The sequence below is a fragment of the Anomalospiza imberbis genome, chromosome 18 (genome assembly GCF_031753505.1).
Source record: "Anomalospiza imberbis isolate Cuckoo-Finch-1a 21T00152 chromosome 18, ASM3175350v1, whole genome shotgun sequence".
Classification (NCBI taxonomy): domain Eukaryota; kingdom Metazoa; phylum Chordata; class Aves; order Passeriformes; family Viduidae; genus Anomalospiza; species Anomalospiza imberbis.
This window is the reverse complement of record NC_089698.1, coordinates 2499163-2514216: the sequence shown is the minus strand read 5'-3', so window position 1 is coordinate 2514216 and position 15054 is coordinate 2499163. Positions and strand designations below refer to the sequence as shown.

The following is a 15054-nucleotide window of genomic DNA, read 5'->3' as shown; positions in this document are numbered from 1 at the left end:
TCAGGGACCGCCGGCAGGCAGCGGCGGCGCGGAGCCCGGCGGTGGCGGGCGCGGGGAGGGGTGTGTGTGTGTGGTGGGGGGGCTGTTTTAATTAACTTCGGAAAGTTTTGGCACAAGTTGCGGGTTTGGCCGGGCCGTGCCCGCGGCGGGCGGCGGCCCCTGTCAGCCCCGGGCGGCCCTCAGGGCGGCCCGCGCGCCGCCGCCTTCCCGCCTCCCCCTCACCTCAGGCCGGGCGTTCATCCCCCCCGCCAAGCTCGACGGAAAATACCTGTTGATAATTTTAAAATAAAAGATTTTTTTTTTTTTTTACCCCCTCTCACCCACCCCCCTAGATGCCGCCGAGAAAAAAAAAAAAAAACTGCCCTTTTTTATTTCCTTTTTTTATTTCCTTTTTTTTTTTTTTTCCCCAAACCACTAGTTCTCTCTGCTTGAAGGTGGAAGGTTAATGTGGATTGCAGCTTCTGAGGGACTAAAAAAAAACGTGGATCTCGTTGACAATTGCACATTTTCTGCTTGCAAGCAGCAGTAAAACTTCCCCACCAAAATCTTAAAAAATAATCAGGTTCAACGATGAAGCTTTCCAGCGTGCGTCTGCCATCAGAACTCATCCTTTTCTCTGCAAGATATTCGGGTTTGCTCCTTCTGTCAATTAATATCAAATACACTCGAAAATTGTTCAATTACTCCGGATTTATCCCAACAAAACTGCGTGGGATCTGGACAATCTCTCCTTAGGTGCACAGCTCAGCCTGAGGCCCCGCACATCAGACCCCCATGTGTATTTTACCAGCAGCCACTCTGAGATCTGATAGTTCTATTGCATGGGCTACTTCATATCTACCCATGGCTTCGTACCGCTCTTAATGCCAGTGACAGCAAACACGGCGAGCCTGGTGGTGCTTTTTGGAAATCAGGGGCACACTCCTCGTCAGTGACACCGACTCAGCCCAGAGTGGACTGCCCTGCAGAGGGAAGCAGGTAACACCTCCATCACAGAGACACGGAAACAGCCACGGAGCAATCAGATGATTTCCTCTGCATAAAGGAGAATTGAGGGAGAACGGGAAAAGAGGAGCAGCCTTTGAGCGCCCGGCTCATGCCCTTCTGACTGTGCACTGCACGAAAGAAACATCTGAAAATTCTGACTGGTACCAGATGGAACACCATTGTATTTTATTTCCAGACCGAGTGCTCGACTCCAGCGATCCTGGCGAATTCCAGACTGACACTGTCCTTACAACTGTTATCAATGAATGCTCCAATTTATTAATTAAAGAAAATGTATTAAATGGTCCAAATATAAATTTAGAGAACAGCGAAAAGCCACTATCAAAACACAAAAAAGGTCAGTGCCGAGCCCGGGATCGGCGCTGGGTGAGACACAGGTTCATCCTATGTTCATCCCGACCGTCCTGCTCAAGTGGTCTTTTATACAGTTTATTTTGCTCGAGGCAGGGATTTCGGCGATCGGGCTTTCCTTTCCATTCAAAGTCCCACATATTCATAGAGTCTCTTTTCTCTGCGCTGAGTTGAACAAAACTGTGTCTGGGAAGCGATGTATGCCAATCGGAGGGTTACTGGAACTCGACATTGAGATGCGCCTTCTTGATGGCTCTGGCTATCTCAATCTGAGATATTTATCAAGTATTCATCGCCTGAGTGTTCCTCAGATTACCTTGGAGAAGCACCCATCTCCGAGCCGGCCACGTCCATTCGCTTGCAAATTAACTCCTTTTCTCCCTGCTGCCAGCTGCGGTTTCCAAATACTGTGAAGCAACCTTCCCGTCCCCGGCTTGAGTGCTTAAAAAAACTAACAGGAATATTTCTTACCAATATAACATATTTCATACATGCATTTCTCACAAGCACGAATTATCTAAAATACACGTAACACAACTGATCCATGCTCTGGTCTATTAGAGAGGGGTCCTGAGAGCCCCAGGCACAGAATTACACGCTCAGTGACAGTAGTTTCACACTGGTGCTTGAGATTACAGCTGTGGAATTCTTCTCAGAGCCCTGAAAGACTGCACTGGTAAACCCTCACCGTGTGAGTGAGAACTCTGCAAACCTAAAGCTTCTCTTCTAGATTTGTAAATAACAGCCTTTCTGTTGAATCCTGGAAGGCCAGCAAAGTCCCGCACACCTCTCTGGGATTTTCCGTCGTGTGGTTGTTTACAGTCACACCAAGTGAGTGAGAAATGGGAGCATTCCAAGCTTGCCGTGGTTTTCACCGCTTTACACCAACTCTACAAAACTGAGCAACACTGTGAAGAACAAGATCCTCTGTGTTTTGCTTCAGTTTTATAAAGACAGCTTCAAAATATACAATATTCCAAGGGGGAGGCAGGGGATACGGAAAAAAACTCCTGTGAAGTTTATTCTTCCTTCAGCACAAGGAGCAAGGTGTGAGGGCCAGGCTTGATGAGATGGCCAGGCTTGTAGGGCAGCATCATTTGTCCTGTGAGCAGCAGCCCAGCAGCGTCAGATCTGGGTATCTGATGTCTGCTCTGCAGTTTTCTGGGCACAGGTAGCACTGGTGGCACAAGACACAAGACCCTGATAAAGGACAAACTTACTGCTTGGCCTCAGACTCTATTTAAGATTACTTTACTCTTTTTTTTGGCACTCACTGCAGGGTAGGAAGTACCTGCAAGTTCTTCCCATCTGCCGTGTGCTCTGAGGGCTCACTGCAGTTGTTCTGAGCCAGGTGTGGCCACAAGAACAAAACCACCGTTGTGCTCGGGCCCTGGGCTGGCTGTTCAGCAGGGTGACCACAGAGCCGAGCTCCCTTGGAGGGGCTGCCTGTGGTTTCACCTCGTTTGATGTCCCAAGCTGGGCTGCACCGCTGGAGTTGCTCTGCACATGCAAACTGTGCCTCGAGTGTGGCAGCTCCAGCTCGCAGGCTGTGTGCAGCAAGCTGCAGGTCCCTGCTCTGCAGCCTGATGGCTCGGCCGTGTTCACTGACAGCAAAAGCAGCTCTTCATCACCAAGCGGCCAAGTCACAGAGCAGGAAACACAGCAGAGCCATTTTATCACACAGGTGACATTTGCAAGCCTTCTGCATGCTAAGATGTAACTTAAAAATAAACGTGTGAACTGCTGTTTTCCAGCAAGGGAGGGTGGACAGGAATGTGTGTCTGTCTCTTCAGTCACGACAAGAAGCACTGATGATGTATTTTCCAGGTACAGCTGCCTCTTCTGAGTTGTGTAATAGCTGCAACATTCACTCTGTCCCCCTCCCCTTTCTTCTCTTGGTATTTTCTCTGTTCCCTCTCCTGGTTTGACTTCCTCACCTCTGCTCCTCCCAAACCACTGGGAATACTGAGCAGCCAATGTTTCCACAGAGTTTGCCTCCAGCCCCAGCTTAGCCAGAGCTGTGACTGATTTGCAGGAGGTTTTCCCTTTCCAAAGCTCTGTGGGTCGGTGCCATGGCCCTCGGCGAGGGTGTAAGGAATACACATGCAAAGTGGGATGTTGGAAGGTGCTGGCAGCTCTGCCACAGAGCCAGGGGCCTTGGGCCATGCTGTGAAACAAACTTGTTTGTCCCCTTTTATCTGGAAACAAAACGAAATAGTCATCACAGAGCTGTGCTGTAACACTCATGGGGACCTGCAAATGAGGAGCACAAACTAGGCTTGTTCCTTATCACCTGGGGTTAAATCAACAATGAGAAGAATTACAGATGGCACAGAAAGACCCTCTTTTTTCCTGGCATGTCTTTGACGTGTGTAAAACATTACATTTGCGCATTAATTTTAATGTAATTAATTGTTGTCAGGCTTAATGAATTGAGTGACTTGGGGATATCCTAACTGTCCTTTACCCACCACAGAGCCCCATGTAGCGACAAGGGGAAAGAAGTGGAAAGTTTGTTCCTTTTCCTAGAGGGAGTTTATATTCAAATGCTTATCCCCACATTTCTGGTGATCCAGCTTCGTACATAAAATAACCACAGATGCACCTTCAAGTTGCTGGGCACCAATTTAATCTTTGAGTTTCCAAACTGATCTGGTGCTACAGCTAACATGATCAACCAAAATGAAAAGCATCGGGTAAGCCTAGACTGAAAATTAAGCTTTTTAAGTCTTAAGTGAAGGCAAGGTTTAACCTCTGTGGAAAGCACAAGTGAGTGTCAGCTTTAACAAACAGCATTTTCAAAGATGCTTTGCAGAGCTGAGTACCTTTGTCACTGGGATTGTAAGGAGCCAGCAGCTCCTGGTGCAGAACCTTTCCTTCCCCAGGACACCCAGCACGCCCCTGGGGCAGTCTGGGACCCTGGCACAGAGGGAAAATTGTGCATTTTATGCTTTTTTTGGCATCAGTGTTGTTCCTTTCTTATCGCTTTGCTACAGCTCCTTCCATTCCTGTCTCTGTTCCCCACAACTGCTTCCTGCTGATGCTACAAAGTTTCCCTCGTGCTTCTTTTGTTCCCAAGAGAAAGCTGACAGCCCTTGGTGTCCCTTCTCTGTGGTCTGCCTTACCTGGCTGATATTTGGTGCCTGCTGCCCCATCCTCACCAAAATGCACAAAACCAACCTAATCCTGAATAAAAATACACGTTCCCCAGCTCCACCCGGTTGCCTTCTTACACCTCAAAACCCCCCTGGAAGCTCTGCATTGCTCCCCTCCAGGGGGAAGAGCCCTCTGAGACTGTCTGCAAGGCAGGCTGTAGTACAGCGTCCAACGCAGGAGTGCTGCAGCAGCAGCCAGAGCCAGGCCCCAGGAAATCCTTGCAACAATTTCAGGTGGAAGCCCAATTTCAGGTGGATTCCTATTCCGGACAGGCTTCCCCCCTTAAATCCTCCCTGACAAACTTCTTCCCAGTCTAGCCCTGCTCCCCACTTCGAGATGGTTCCTCCCAGGGCCAGATGCCGTATTATCTGGAGCGACTTTCCCTCCCAGCCTTGTTTTCCTCCTACTCCTGAGTCCTTTGTCTGGCTGCCAAGTGGAGCAGCCCTGCCAGGCAGACAGCTGCTCCGCATCGCCGCACGGGTGCTGCCCTATGGGCTGCGGAGCCGATTCCAGGCCCGTTCCATCTCCGAGGGGGACGCTCTGCCTTCGAGGTGGCGTGTACCAGCAGGAGAAAAGGCAAATAGCACCTGTAAAGCTGTCAGAAGGGGCTGGAAATGTTTAAGATAAAGAGGCCTTGATGGTGCTCTGGGTTTACCTCTGAGACAGCGTGAGTAGAGAGCCTGCTCTCTCCTGCTCTGGCTGGAGGTCTCCCTGGAGGACCACGGAGGAGGAATGAGAAGTTTCCAAGCCCGCAGCCGCAAAAGCACAGGCCTGGAATCTCTCTAATGAAAGTTTTCCTCTTTGCAGTTTGCCAGGCAAACAAGCACCAGGCACCAATATCAAAACCAGCCCAGATTCCAATAAAACCCAGCAAAGAAGTATTAGAGTAGAAATTAAAATGCTCCGTTTTGCTTGGTAAGAACTGTCAAATAAAACTACAGAGCCCCCTCAGTAAGAGGAGAGGAGAGGAGAGGAGAGGAGAGGAGAGGAGAGGAGAGGAGAGGAGAGGAGAGGAGAGGAGAGGAGAGGAGAGGAGAGGAGAGGAGAGGAGAGGAGAGGAGAGGAGAGGAGAGGAGAGGAGAGGAGAGGAGAGGAGAGGAGAGGAGAGGAGAGGAGAGAGCTCTCCCTGCCCTGCTGGACACAGGGCACAGGCAGCGGGGCTGATGGTGGGGCTTGGGCCAAGGGGCTCCTCCTTCCTTGCTGTTGCTTGCAGGGATGGAATATCACTTTATCCCCACATTACAGAGCTTCTCTGCATCATCTTTCCAGACAAACGAGTGCTCCACCCTGCCCGATTCCTTCAGTTTGCCTGGAAGGACTCTCCCTTCTTGCCCTGTGGGCTGGACTCCCGCTTCCCTCCCACTCCTGAGCCCTTGAAGGCTGTGCCAAGGAGTGAGCTGGCACTGCCGGGCTGCGGCACGGCCCTGCCTCTGCCTCCCTCCCCGCGCTGCCGTGGGCCCGGGGCAGGGAATACCCCACCCTTTGGCTGGGGCAGAGGAGGCTCCGAGACTTGCTTTCATCCCAGCCCTGTCTGGGAAAGCTCCTGGACCTGCTCTGCGTCTGGCAGCGCCGGCATCCACCGCAGCAAAGCTGAGTGTTGTCTCGCCTGGAGTGATTGCTGGAGGCAGGCTGGTGTCACACACCCCTGTCCAGGTGAAACATTCGTCCACGTGGCGCCTGTGAGAGCTGCAGGTTCAAATCACAGTTTGAAGGGACACATTGGGGTTAAGCCCCACAGAAAACCTCCTGAGTGCAAAGCAAGCATCACCTGACCAGTGTCATGTGCCTGAAACAGACAATCAGAAGCACAAACACCTCGGTCCCTCGGAGCCTCCTTGTAGCACCAACTGTGCAGCCTGCTGGGAGCATCCCTAATTGTTTAGTTACTGGTCATTTGAGCAGAGGAAGTGGAGGAGAGAGTGAAAGCAAAGCCCAGGGCTGGAAAATGGAAATGACTGTGAGGAAAGGAATGTGGAGCTTCACAACAACTCGGAGTTGGCGGGGGGATAGAAGAGCAGGGTGAAGGGGGAAGGAGGAAAAGCGGGAGGTAAATCACGGTGACAGGACAGCACAGTCTGAGTGCCGCGTGTGGCACGGACGGCCCCTCGGTGTCTCTGCCCATGCCTCACAGCCCTCGGCTGGCACTGCCGGGCACAGCCCTTCCTTCCCTCACCAGCCCACAGCCCAGACACAGCTTCTGCCAGGATGAGTCTGACACGTCTGCTGAGCTCCTGCCCCAGGACACTGCTCAGAGCAGAAGGGAGAGCCCTGAAATCTCTTGCCAAGCTGGTGTCTGTGTGTGGGGACCAGTGGTGTGCAGCCTGTGTGCCCAGCCCTGTGAGAATGTGGGTGCAGAGCCTTGCAGTGCAAATCCCCTCTCCCAGTGGAGGCAGCGGCACAGGATGATGCTAACAGCAAAGTATTTTTAGCGAGCCAAACGATCAAACTCTGCCTGAAGAGCGACAGCAGCCTCCTGCCCTGGCACACTGCCTGAAAACCCCTTCCTCCCTCTACAAAAGCAAAAAGGGGAGGCCATGGGTTCCTCCCCAGACCTTTTGGAGGGGACACGCTGAGGGTGCTCCCCACGGAGCCGAGGCAGCTGCCCCGGCAGATGCTGCAGCCTGGCAGCCGCCTCGCCGTCCCCCATGCTCGGTGTGCACGGAAAGGGAGCGACAATCCCGGATGTGAGGGATTTACTGCCCTGGCAGACGCCGGCGACGGGCGACGGCTCGGTCGGGAATTTAAACAGTGCAGTGCGAGGCCGAGCCTTGCCAGCGATCAAACACCGCGGCGGAGCCACGAGCCCAGGGCAGAGCCCGAGGCCCCAAAGGGGCTGCGGGAGGCCAGGCCAGGCGCTGGCATCCTCGGCAGGAGCCTCCCCTCTCCAGGAGCTCGTGGGCTTTTCTCTTGACACAGGCAGGGGAGGAAACCAGGGCTGTGCTCCAGCCCACCCCGGGGAGCAGCAAAGGGCCGGGGGCATGCGTGCGGCTCAGCAGCCTGAGCTGGGGGCAGCACAGCGGGGGAAACCTCACTAAAGCAGGCAGGAGCTGTCGCCAGGAAGGTCCCGATCCCCAGGGCTCTGCCCTGTCCCAAAGGCCAGGATTCCCACACGGAGAGGCGACACTGGGAATTGTGCAGGCTCAGATCGTCACCGTTCCATTGCTCTACGTTTGTATTCCCTCCAAGCAACTTCAGGGGAGACCTTACCCAGGAGGGATTCAATCACTTGCACCCTGGTTTATGATTTAACTCGCTCTGGCTAAGCCAGTACAGAGCTCTGCTTCGTGCCCTGCAATTCACTGTGCATTTAGCAAGCAGAGTCGGTTCTCCCACTTTATAAACGTGGAAGGAACACACAAGCCAGATCTGGGCTTCCAAAGGAAGAGGCTGTCAGCTCCTGAGCTGCCTCGCTGGCATTTTCAAGGTGTATTATTTACATGCTGGAAAGGAGCCAACCAAAACCTCTCTTAAGAAATTTCTCCCTTACGTACAGAACAAAGTCTACTGCTTTGTGAAAATGAATAATTAAATTCCGAGGTTTGGGCATCTTCATTTATTGCTGAGATCTTGGCATCATCATTTTTCCATATTTGGGGAAAATGAGAATAAAAGTCAATGTTAAATGATGTACAAAACTAAGATTAGTCTGTTTACCCCAGACTAACTCTTTAGATAAAGGAAAACTATTTTCATACTTTGCATAAAATATGCATAAAATATGAAGTTGATATTTTCCAATCTTGATACATTTTTATAAACCCTCCTCTCTTTTTTAAGCCCAATACAATTAGCATTTTGAGAACATTGTGAGTCTGCTCTTAACTACCAATAAAACCAGTTTGATTTACCAGTGACATTAACCAGGTTAAGTGCCAGGATTCAAGTGGATTGAAAGAAAAGCCGTTTGGATCACTAGAACAAGACTTCTGCTAGTGTGAGGGGTCCTAAAATGGTGTGACAATGAGTGTGTTTAATGGATGTAGATGCGTTGCTGAAAGGCTTCCAGCATCTCTGTGGGCAAGCTCCAGAACACAAAATTAAAAGGGGAAAGAAAAAAAAATCCCGAAGTAGCAATCAGTTTAATTTATTTAACAATTTTTTAACCAAAAAAGAACTGAGTACAGAGTCCATCGTGTCATCTTTGGGGGTATAAATCTTTCTAAACGCTGCTGATGTTTTACTGCCGGGCACTCCAAGTCCTGCTGCTCTGGGGACATTTGGGACACAGCACAACCCCAGGCTGCAGGATGGAGGCTTTCAGCTTGGCAAAGGTTCCCATTAGGGCAGAAAATAAAAACATCTCTCACAGCTCAGCTGAAATCCTACGTGGCTTTGGGGTTCTGTCACCTTGGACCATTAAAGGTGGAGACTGAACAAGCACTAATAGCAAAGCCCTACTCAAAAAAATCGGTGTATCCTTTGTGCAGCGAGTGCCTTTGTGCAGGGCTGGGGCACCGAGGCAGTGAACACCCACCTCCAACAAAACTCAATATGTCAGTGACTGAAAAATAAATCAAATTACTTGGCAAATAAAAATGCAATTCTGTGACTGCAAGGAAGCTGGCATTTTCCTGGTTATCTTCTCCAAGACAGAAAGAAGAGACATAAATATACATGGCATCAGAAATGGCAGCAGAAATGTCTCTTTATCCTTCCCAGTACAAATTAAGTGTAGGAAAACTACTCCTCCACTGAGGCCCCTGTCACTGGAGCGATGCCCTAAGCACAGCTAAGTTCAGAGACACCAACCAAAGCCAGCTCTTACAAAATAAAGTGTAACACACGTTGGTTCAGGTACTGACACTGCAGGACATCACTTAAATCTGAACATACTCCTGTATTTTGGTTCAGCTGCCTGTTTTAAGTGCACCAAATGCTTTACTTTGAGCTTCCACCCAGACATGTCAGCATCCTTCACACACGAGTTGCCAGGTTCACAGAATCCTGGATATTGGTTCAGGACACAGCAGGCATTTCTTCCACGAGTTTTGGCCTCAGCTTAACCCTGTCCAGTTCCTATTCTTGAATGAATCTTAGTGGTGCCTCAAATCCCTTTCACTCAAAAATGATTTTGGGCCAATAAAGAAACAGCGAAGCACATCAGATCCAGGAAGTTCTTCGCAGGTTTTTACATCTCACTCTATTCAGCAGAAACTTTTGGGGGCAACCAGCCTGCAGCCGTTGTAAGTGGGGCAGAGAAACAGCACCTTACAGCCTTCTCTTCCCTGTTTTTCTCCTTGAGAAGAGAGTTGCTGCTTTTCAAGCTCACTCCCCAACCGAAGCAGCACCTGGGGCCGAGGCTGCTGCCCGGGAAGCGGCAGCCCCGAGGTTTCCCTGCTCTCGCTGGGCTTGTGTTACTTTGCTGCTCCTGCCAGCGCCGCCGCGGAACCAGAGGCTGCAGCTGCCAGCACGGGCACCAGCACCCCCCTGAGCTCTCAGCATTCCCCGATACAGCTCACGGTGACCACAGAAACTACCAGAAGTATTTTGTTGCTATTTGCAGCCGCACACTTCTCCACGGGCTCAGACTCGGCAAACCACTGATTTCAGGGAACAACTGCACGGCCACAGCCCTTCCCTGCCGCTGGGGAAGGGCCAAACTCACGGGACAGCTGCTGGAAGCTCAAGGGATAAGTAAGAGACAAACAATTAATGGGATTTTTCATTCACCTCCCTCCAACTTTGATAGAAATATATTATTTTTACCTGGCAATTAAAAATCTGCACTGTTTTTTTCCCCAAGGTAAGAAAGCTTCATTACTTACTGATTTACTTATTACTTACTTACGCCATCAATTTTGCACATTTAGACATGACAGGAAGCTCAACATTTTCCCTGGAAAATGCTACAATAGACACATATTTTCTGCTCTCAATCACTGCCATTCTAGAGCACTTTTAAGACAGTTCACATTTAATATAAAGGCAGTAATAGACTTTGATATGTTAGAACTTAATTCTAGAACTCTGATTTTTGGCGTTCACTGAATGCACAGCTGGGGATACCAATAGGTGGAAGAAAACAGAATTTTTTCTAGGATTAAAGCTCAAGTTCTGAAATACTGAAAAGACTGAAGGAAAAAATCTGCAGGAAAACTCAAGTATTTTTTTCTGTGATGCAGGCACTACAAAGTGGACATGCATCACTGAAAGACATTGGGTCCATTTCTCTCAAGGGAATGCATTTTACACTGAAAATGTAGAATAAACCCACAGAGCATCAAAAGGATCATGGGAGACAGACAACGGAGCTTTGAAAAAAAAAAAGATAACACCACATAACATCTACAATGTACACACACACACCCTGGAAGGTTTATATATGCTCTATATATATTTCAAAGTACACACAAGCTGCCCATGTGGCAGGTTGAGAAAATAGGAATACATCTTGGGAAGGTCATGAAGGAAAAAACCACAGAGGAAAACGAGAGTTATTTACATTCAATAATTCAGTAGCCTTTAACACCTCTATATACAAACAGGCTCTATTTATGTACAGACTGCGCTGGGAGCCGGGTGAAGTTATTCCAAACACAAAAGAAAAATACAAAACCCCTTGATAATTCACTTGAACAAGCGTTTACAGGTTGCAGAGATTTCTCCATTTACAAAGAAAATACTACACATGGAACAGAGAACTTGCATCTTCGGGGAACTTTAAGTCCTTACAAGAGGAGTGTGATCCCAGTGAAGCACACAGCCGCTGGAAAAAGTGGAATACTTACAGTGCAAGGAGGTTTTGAGGGGGTTATAATTGCATTTATCATGCCAGACATATCTTAATTGTGAAACTAGTTAACAAGTCACAATTTAGTTGCTGTCAAGGGACAGTTAGAAAACAGAACCAAAAATTTGGGTTTTCAGTTCCCAAATCAACTCAAATATGTGCTGGAGAAGGGGAAGGTACAATTCCAAAATCCACACAGTACAGGAGATGCTGCCATTTTGCACGTGCCATTGCCCCGTTACCAGAGCCCTCTGTCCTTCATACGTTTTATATCCATTTCAGATGTACAAAGCATTTTGTATTTCATTTTGTACAAAGCAGATCAATATCCCACAAGCAGGAAAATACAGAGACCACCCTTGCCTGGCCTGGTAACTTCTGATTTAATAATTGGTCTTTTTTTCCTCCCCAGGAGGATATCTGTCTCACAGGCAGTGCTGCAAAGGGACACCACTCGCTGCTCTTACCCCATCCAGGGCAATTTATATTCCCTTTCTCCCCAAGCCTTATCAGCAGCTCATGCAGGGAACAAATGCCAAAATCCACACCCCAAGCAGAAATTTTCAAGAGAGAAAATACTGCTGTGGCTTGAAGGCAGTTTTCTTTTTTCCTTTTTTTAACGTTAATTTTCAAGATGTTACAACAGTCCAGAGCCGTGGTTGCAGCTGAGTTAGTAAGTGGTTGGCAAAGGCAAGGCAGTGATTCCGCAAGGAGCAGGGAGCAGGCAAAGAAGAGCAAGTAGAGGAATGGATTTCTGGAACAGGAACAGTTCTTATGGATCTTGGAAGTACTGTCAGCTTTTTTCCCCTCCAGGGGACACAAGTCCATGAGAAGTTAAAAATGTTGAAGCAAAATAGTGCTGTTTGCTCATCAATACAGGGAATATCAGATTTGCTCATCCCAACAATCAAAGTGAGCACACCAGGCTGAGAAGAGCACTTAGGAACTGAGTGTATTTAAATAATTATTTAAGAAAAAATATTTAGAAATCACTAATTGTGAATCTACCACTTCCAGAACTATTTTACTGAGGATCAAGACCTAAAATGCTATGTCATCATCTCAGATGGCACAAGTTTCTACAGCAAGTAACAATGAAGCAGCAGCCACACAGAGCCCCTCGTTACTGGCAGTTTGGTTTGCAGTAGTAATCTGTCAACACACTCCTCAAAATCCCAGCCCTGCTCCTGGAATGGGTGCCAAATACATCCCCTGGTGGGTACAGAACACAGGAACAGCCTCCCCCACACCCTGTGCTCTAGAGTTTGCCAGGGCATCATCAGCTCCCAGTGCTATGACAGCGCTCCCAGCAGACTGAAGATCCCCCAACACCCAGCACCTGCACCCCAGGTATTTACAGAGGTGCAGCAGGATTTATTCCAGATCTGCATTTCCACTTATCCCAAGCATGAGCAGGGGATTCATCCCTCCTGACCACTTCAGGCTGGGGCTGAGGGAATTGGGCAAACTTCCTTCGCTCAGTGACCACACTGAGCTACTGGCACAGGGAGCATTAACTGAGCCTCAGGAGCAATAATTCCATAAGGGAACCCCCTTCTTCAGCCCCACTCTTTCTGACCCTTGAGTGGCTCACCAAGTGCTTCAGAGGTGCAACACCTGCAGCCATCCTGCTCTGGAACTGAGCCTTCCTTAAAACACACACGGAGCTTTAGACAGAGTTTAGTTCTTGCCTCATGAGCGAGTTCAGCCGAGAGGTTTGGGCTGCAAGACAGAAGCCTGGTTAGAGCAGCCTGGAACATGCCAAGTCCTGTCCAATTCCAATTGTACAGACTTGTTAGTTTTTTTGGAATATGGTGATTGCCTAAACAAGACTCCACTTCTTGTTAGTACAATAACTTTTATTTGACATCTACAAGATCATTATCTTGTAGTTTTTTGGACAGGTTTATACAATCTCAATTTTTCAATAGTGCAACCTGTGCAAGCAAGAAATGACAAACATTGTCCTTCACTTTCTTATAAACATCTACTATTATAGGCAAAACAAAACTTACCCATATTATAGATAAGTGACTATTCACATTTGTACATTACAATTTCTTTTAAACAGCTCCAGATAAACTCTACAATGTCTTACAACATATTAAACATAACAGAAACAGCACATACAGCGGAACCCTCAAGTGTTTCCCATTCTCTAATTTACAGCTCAAGTAAGGTTTCATCTTAAAAGTGACAAATTAAATTATGTTAATGAAGTAAAAAACATAAGATTGTATGCAAGATGGAAGTGAATTTGCACTTAAGTTTCCATAACCACCTTAGATTAAGGAAATGCTTCAATTTAAGGAAAACAGGCATCCAGCCATCTTTGCAGTACACATTAGGAATACCATTAATACATTAAAAATGAACTAATTTTAATTTAAGATGTTTATCACAAAAAAGAACATGTTGTAGACTCAAATATATAACTCCCAGGAGAGAACCAGAAAAAATGCAACACCTGGGTATAAACACTATAAAAATGCAATAACCAATGCTGTACAACTAAGATTGTGTTTCTCTCTGAATTCCTGTCTCGTGTGTTTATGCTGTCCATGCCCGTTTCCAAAGACATGCACTGTCAAACAGAAACTGGGAAGGAACCTGAATGCATGATGTGCAACCTCTAGGTTTCATGCTTTTATAAACTCAAATTGAAGAGAAAAACCCAATATATATTTTCTATATATATACTCAATACATGCATTCGAGATCTCCCACAGCAATGGCATCGATGCACTGCGTTAAACCCTGAGCACTGTATGACAAGATAAAAATAAAGCCTGCTTGGGGATTTTCAAGCATTTTCAAACAAATTGTGGTTTGTAGCTTAAAAGGCCAAAAGTAAAAGCAAACAGGAAGCACTACAGAGAGCATAAGGAAAGACAGATGCACCACCATAAACAGCTGCTGGCTTTCAGTTCTACCAACCTTTTTAGATCTCTTTATTCCCAAAGTATTTGAGACACAACTGAACTGAAAAAGTTATATTTCTTTGGAATCTGTCCCTGATTTTTATGCAAGTGATATGCTTTTACAGCCTTTTCCTCAAACACCAAAGTCAACACCTGTAGCTTGTCCTCTTATGCGTTGTTGAGGTTGGTGATGCTCTGGGGGTGGTGCTGCTGCCAGATCTGCTGCTGCTGCACTGCGAGCTGCTGCGACTGGTCGGACGTCGACAGGAGGTTCACGAGGGGCGACACACAATTTGCAGGAATGATCAAACCTGAGAACAGCAACACATCAGTGGTTGCATAAAAACGCCATCAGTTGTGTTCATTAAGACCTCAGGCTGATGATTCCACCCTTTAATTTATGCAACAGTCAATAACGACTGTTCTGATGTCAGGTCTAAGCAGCACAGCCACAAGTCCTGCTCCTCAGTCCCTCACATCCTTTAGGTTGTGAAGCAAGAGAAAGAAGTTCTCATTTTGCCTGACAACAAAATTTATTCTCATGTTACCTTGCTGTCATGAGAAGTCAGCTATTTTTGCTTTTCTAGTCTCACAGACGTTACATCACCATGGAAGTTTAAACACAGAAAAACCTACTTCCAGCATCCTAGAAAACTGGTACTAGAGGAGCTGCCATGATATTGGCACATCCACAGGAAGTCCACACTTAAGAAAACATTTGGAGAGTTTGGTTTCTGAGGTCCCTGCTTTGAAGACTTCCCTATGAGGTTTAGTGAAGAAACAAGCATCTTGAAGTCATTCTACACACTTTCAGTAGCTCTAAAACCACGAAAATTATTTCAAAGGCCTATTATTCATTGCCAAAAGTGGGGGAAAAAGTGGAGCCAT

The 15054-nt window shown here is 47.6% G+C and overlaps 2 protein-coding genes and 1 long non-coding RNA gene across 4 annotated transcripts in view; 2 read left to right on the top strand and 1 right to left on the bottom strand.

The window, feature by feature from the left end:
- The first annotated feature begins 32 nt into the window (after positions 1 to 32).
- The window catches only part of GTF2H3 (general transcription factor IIH subunit 3), a 111663-nt gene continuing 96641 nt past the window's right edge, over positions 33 to 15054 (top strand). The window contains exon 1 of the mRNA XM_068208401.1: positions 33 to 40. The gene's annotated coding sequence lies outside the window, so the exon portion shown is untranslated. The remainder of the gene's footprint in view (positions 41 to 15054) is intronic.
- Positions 5537 to 13637, top strand: LOC137484522 (uncharacterized). The gene is made up of 2 exons (XR_011004908.1): positions 5537 to 12928; positions 12959 to 13637. It is a non-coding gene; the product is annotated as an uncharacterized lncRNA (long non-coding RNA).
- Positions 10826 to 15054, bottom strand: part of SBNO1 (strawberry notch homolog 1) — a 31407-nt gene continuing 27178 nt past the window's right edge. For both annotated transcript variants that reach the window (XM_068208390.1, XM_068208389.1), the window contains exon 32: positions 10826 to 14477. In XM_068208390.1, coding sequence (XP_068064491.1) covers positions 14335 to 14477 — 143 coding nt within the window. In that variant the 3' untranslated portion in view covers positions 10826 to 14334. The remainder of the gene's footprint in view (positions 14478 to 15054) is intronic.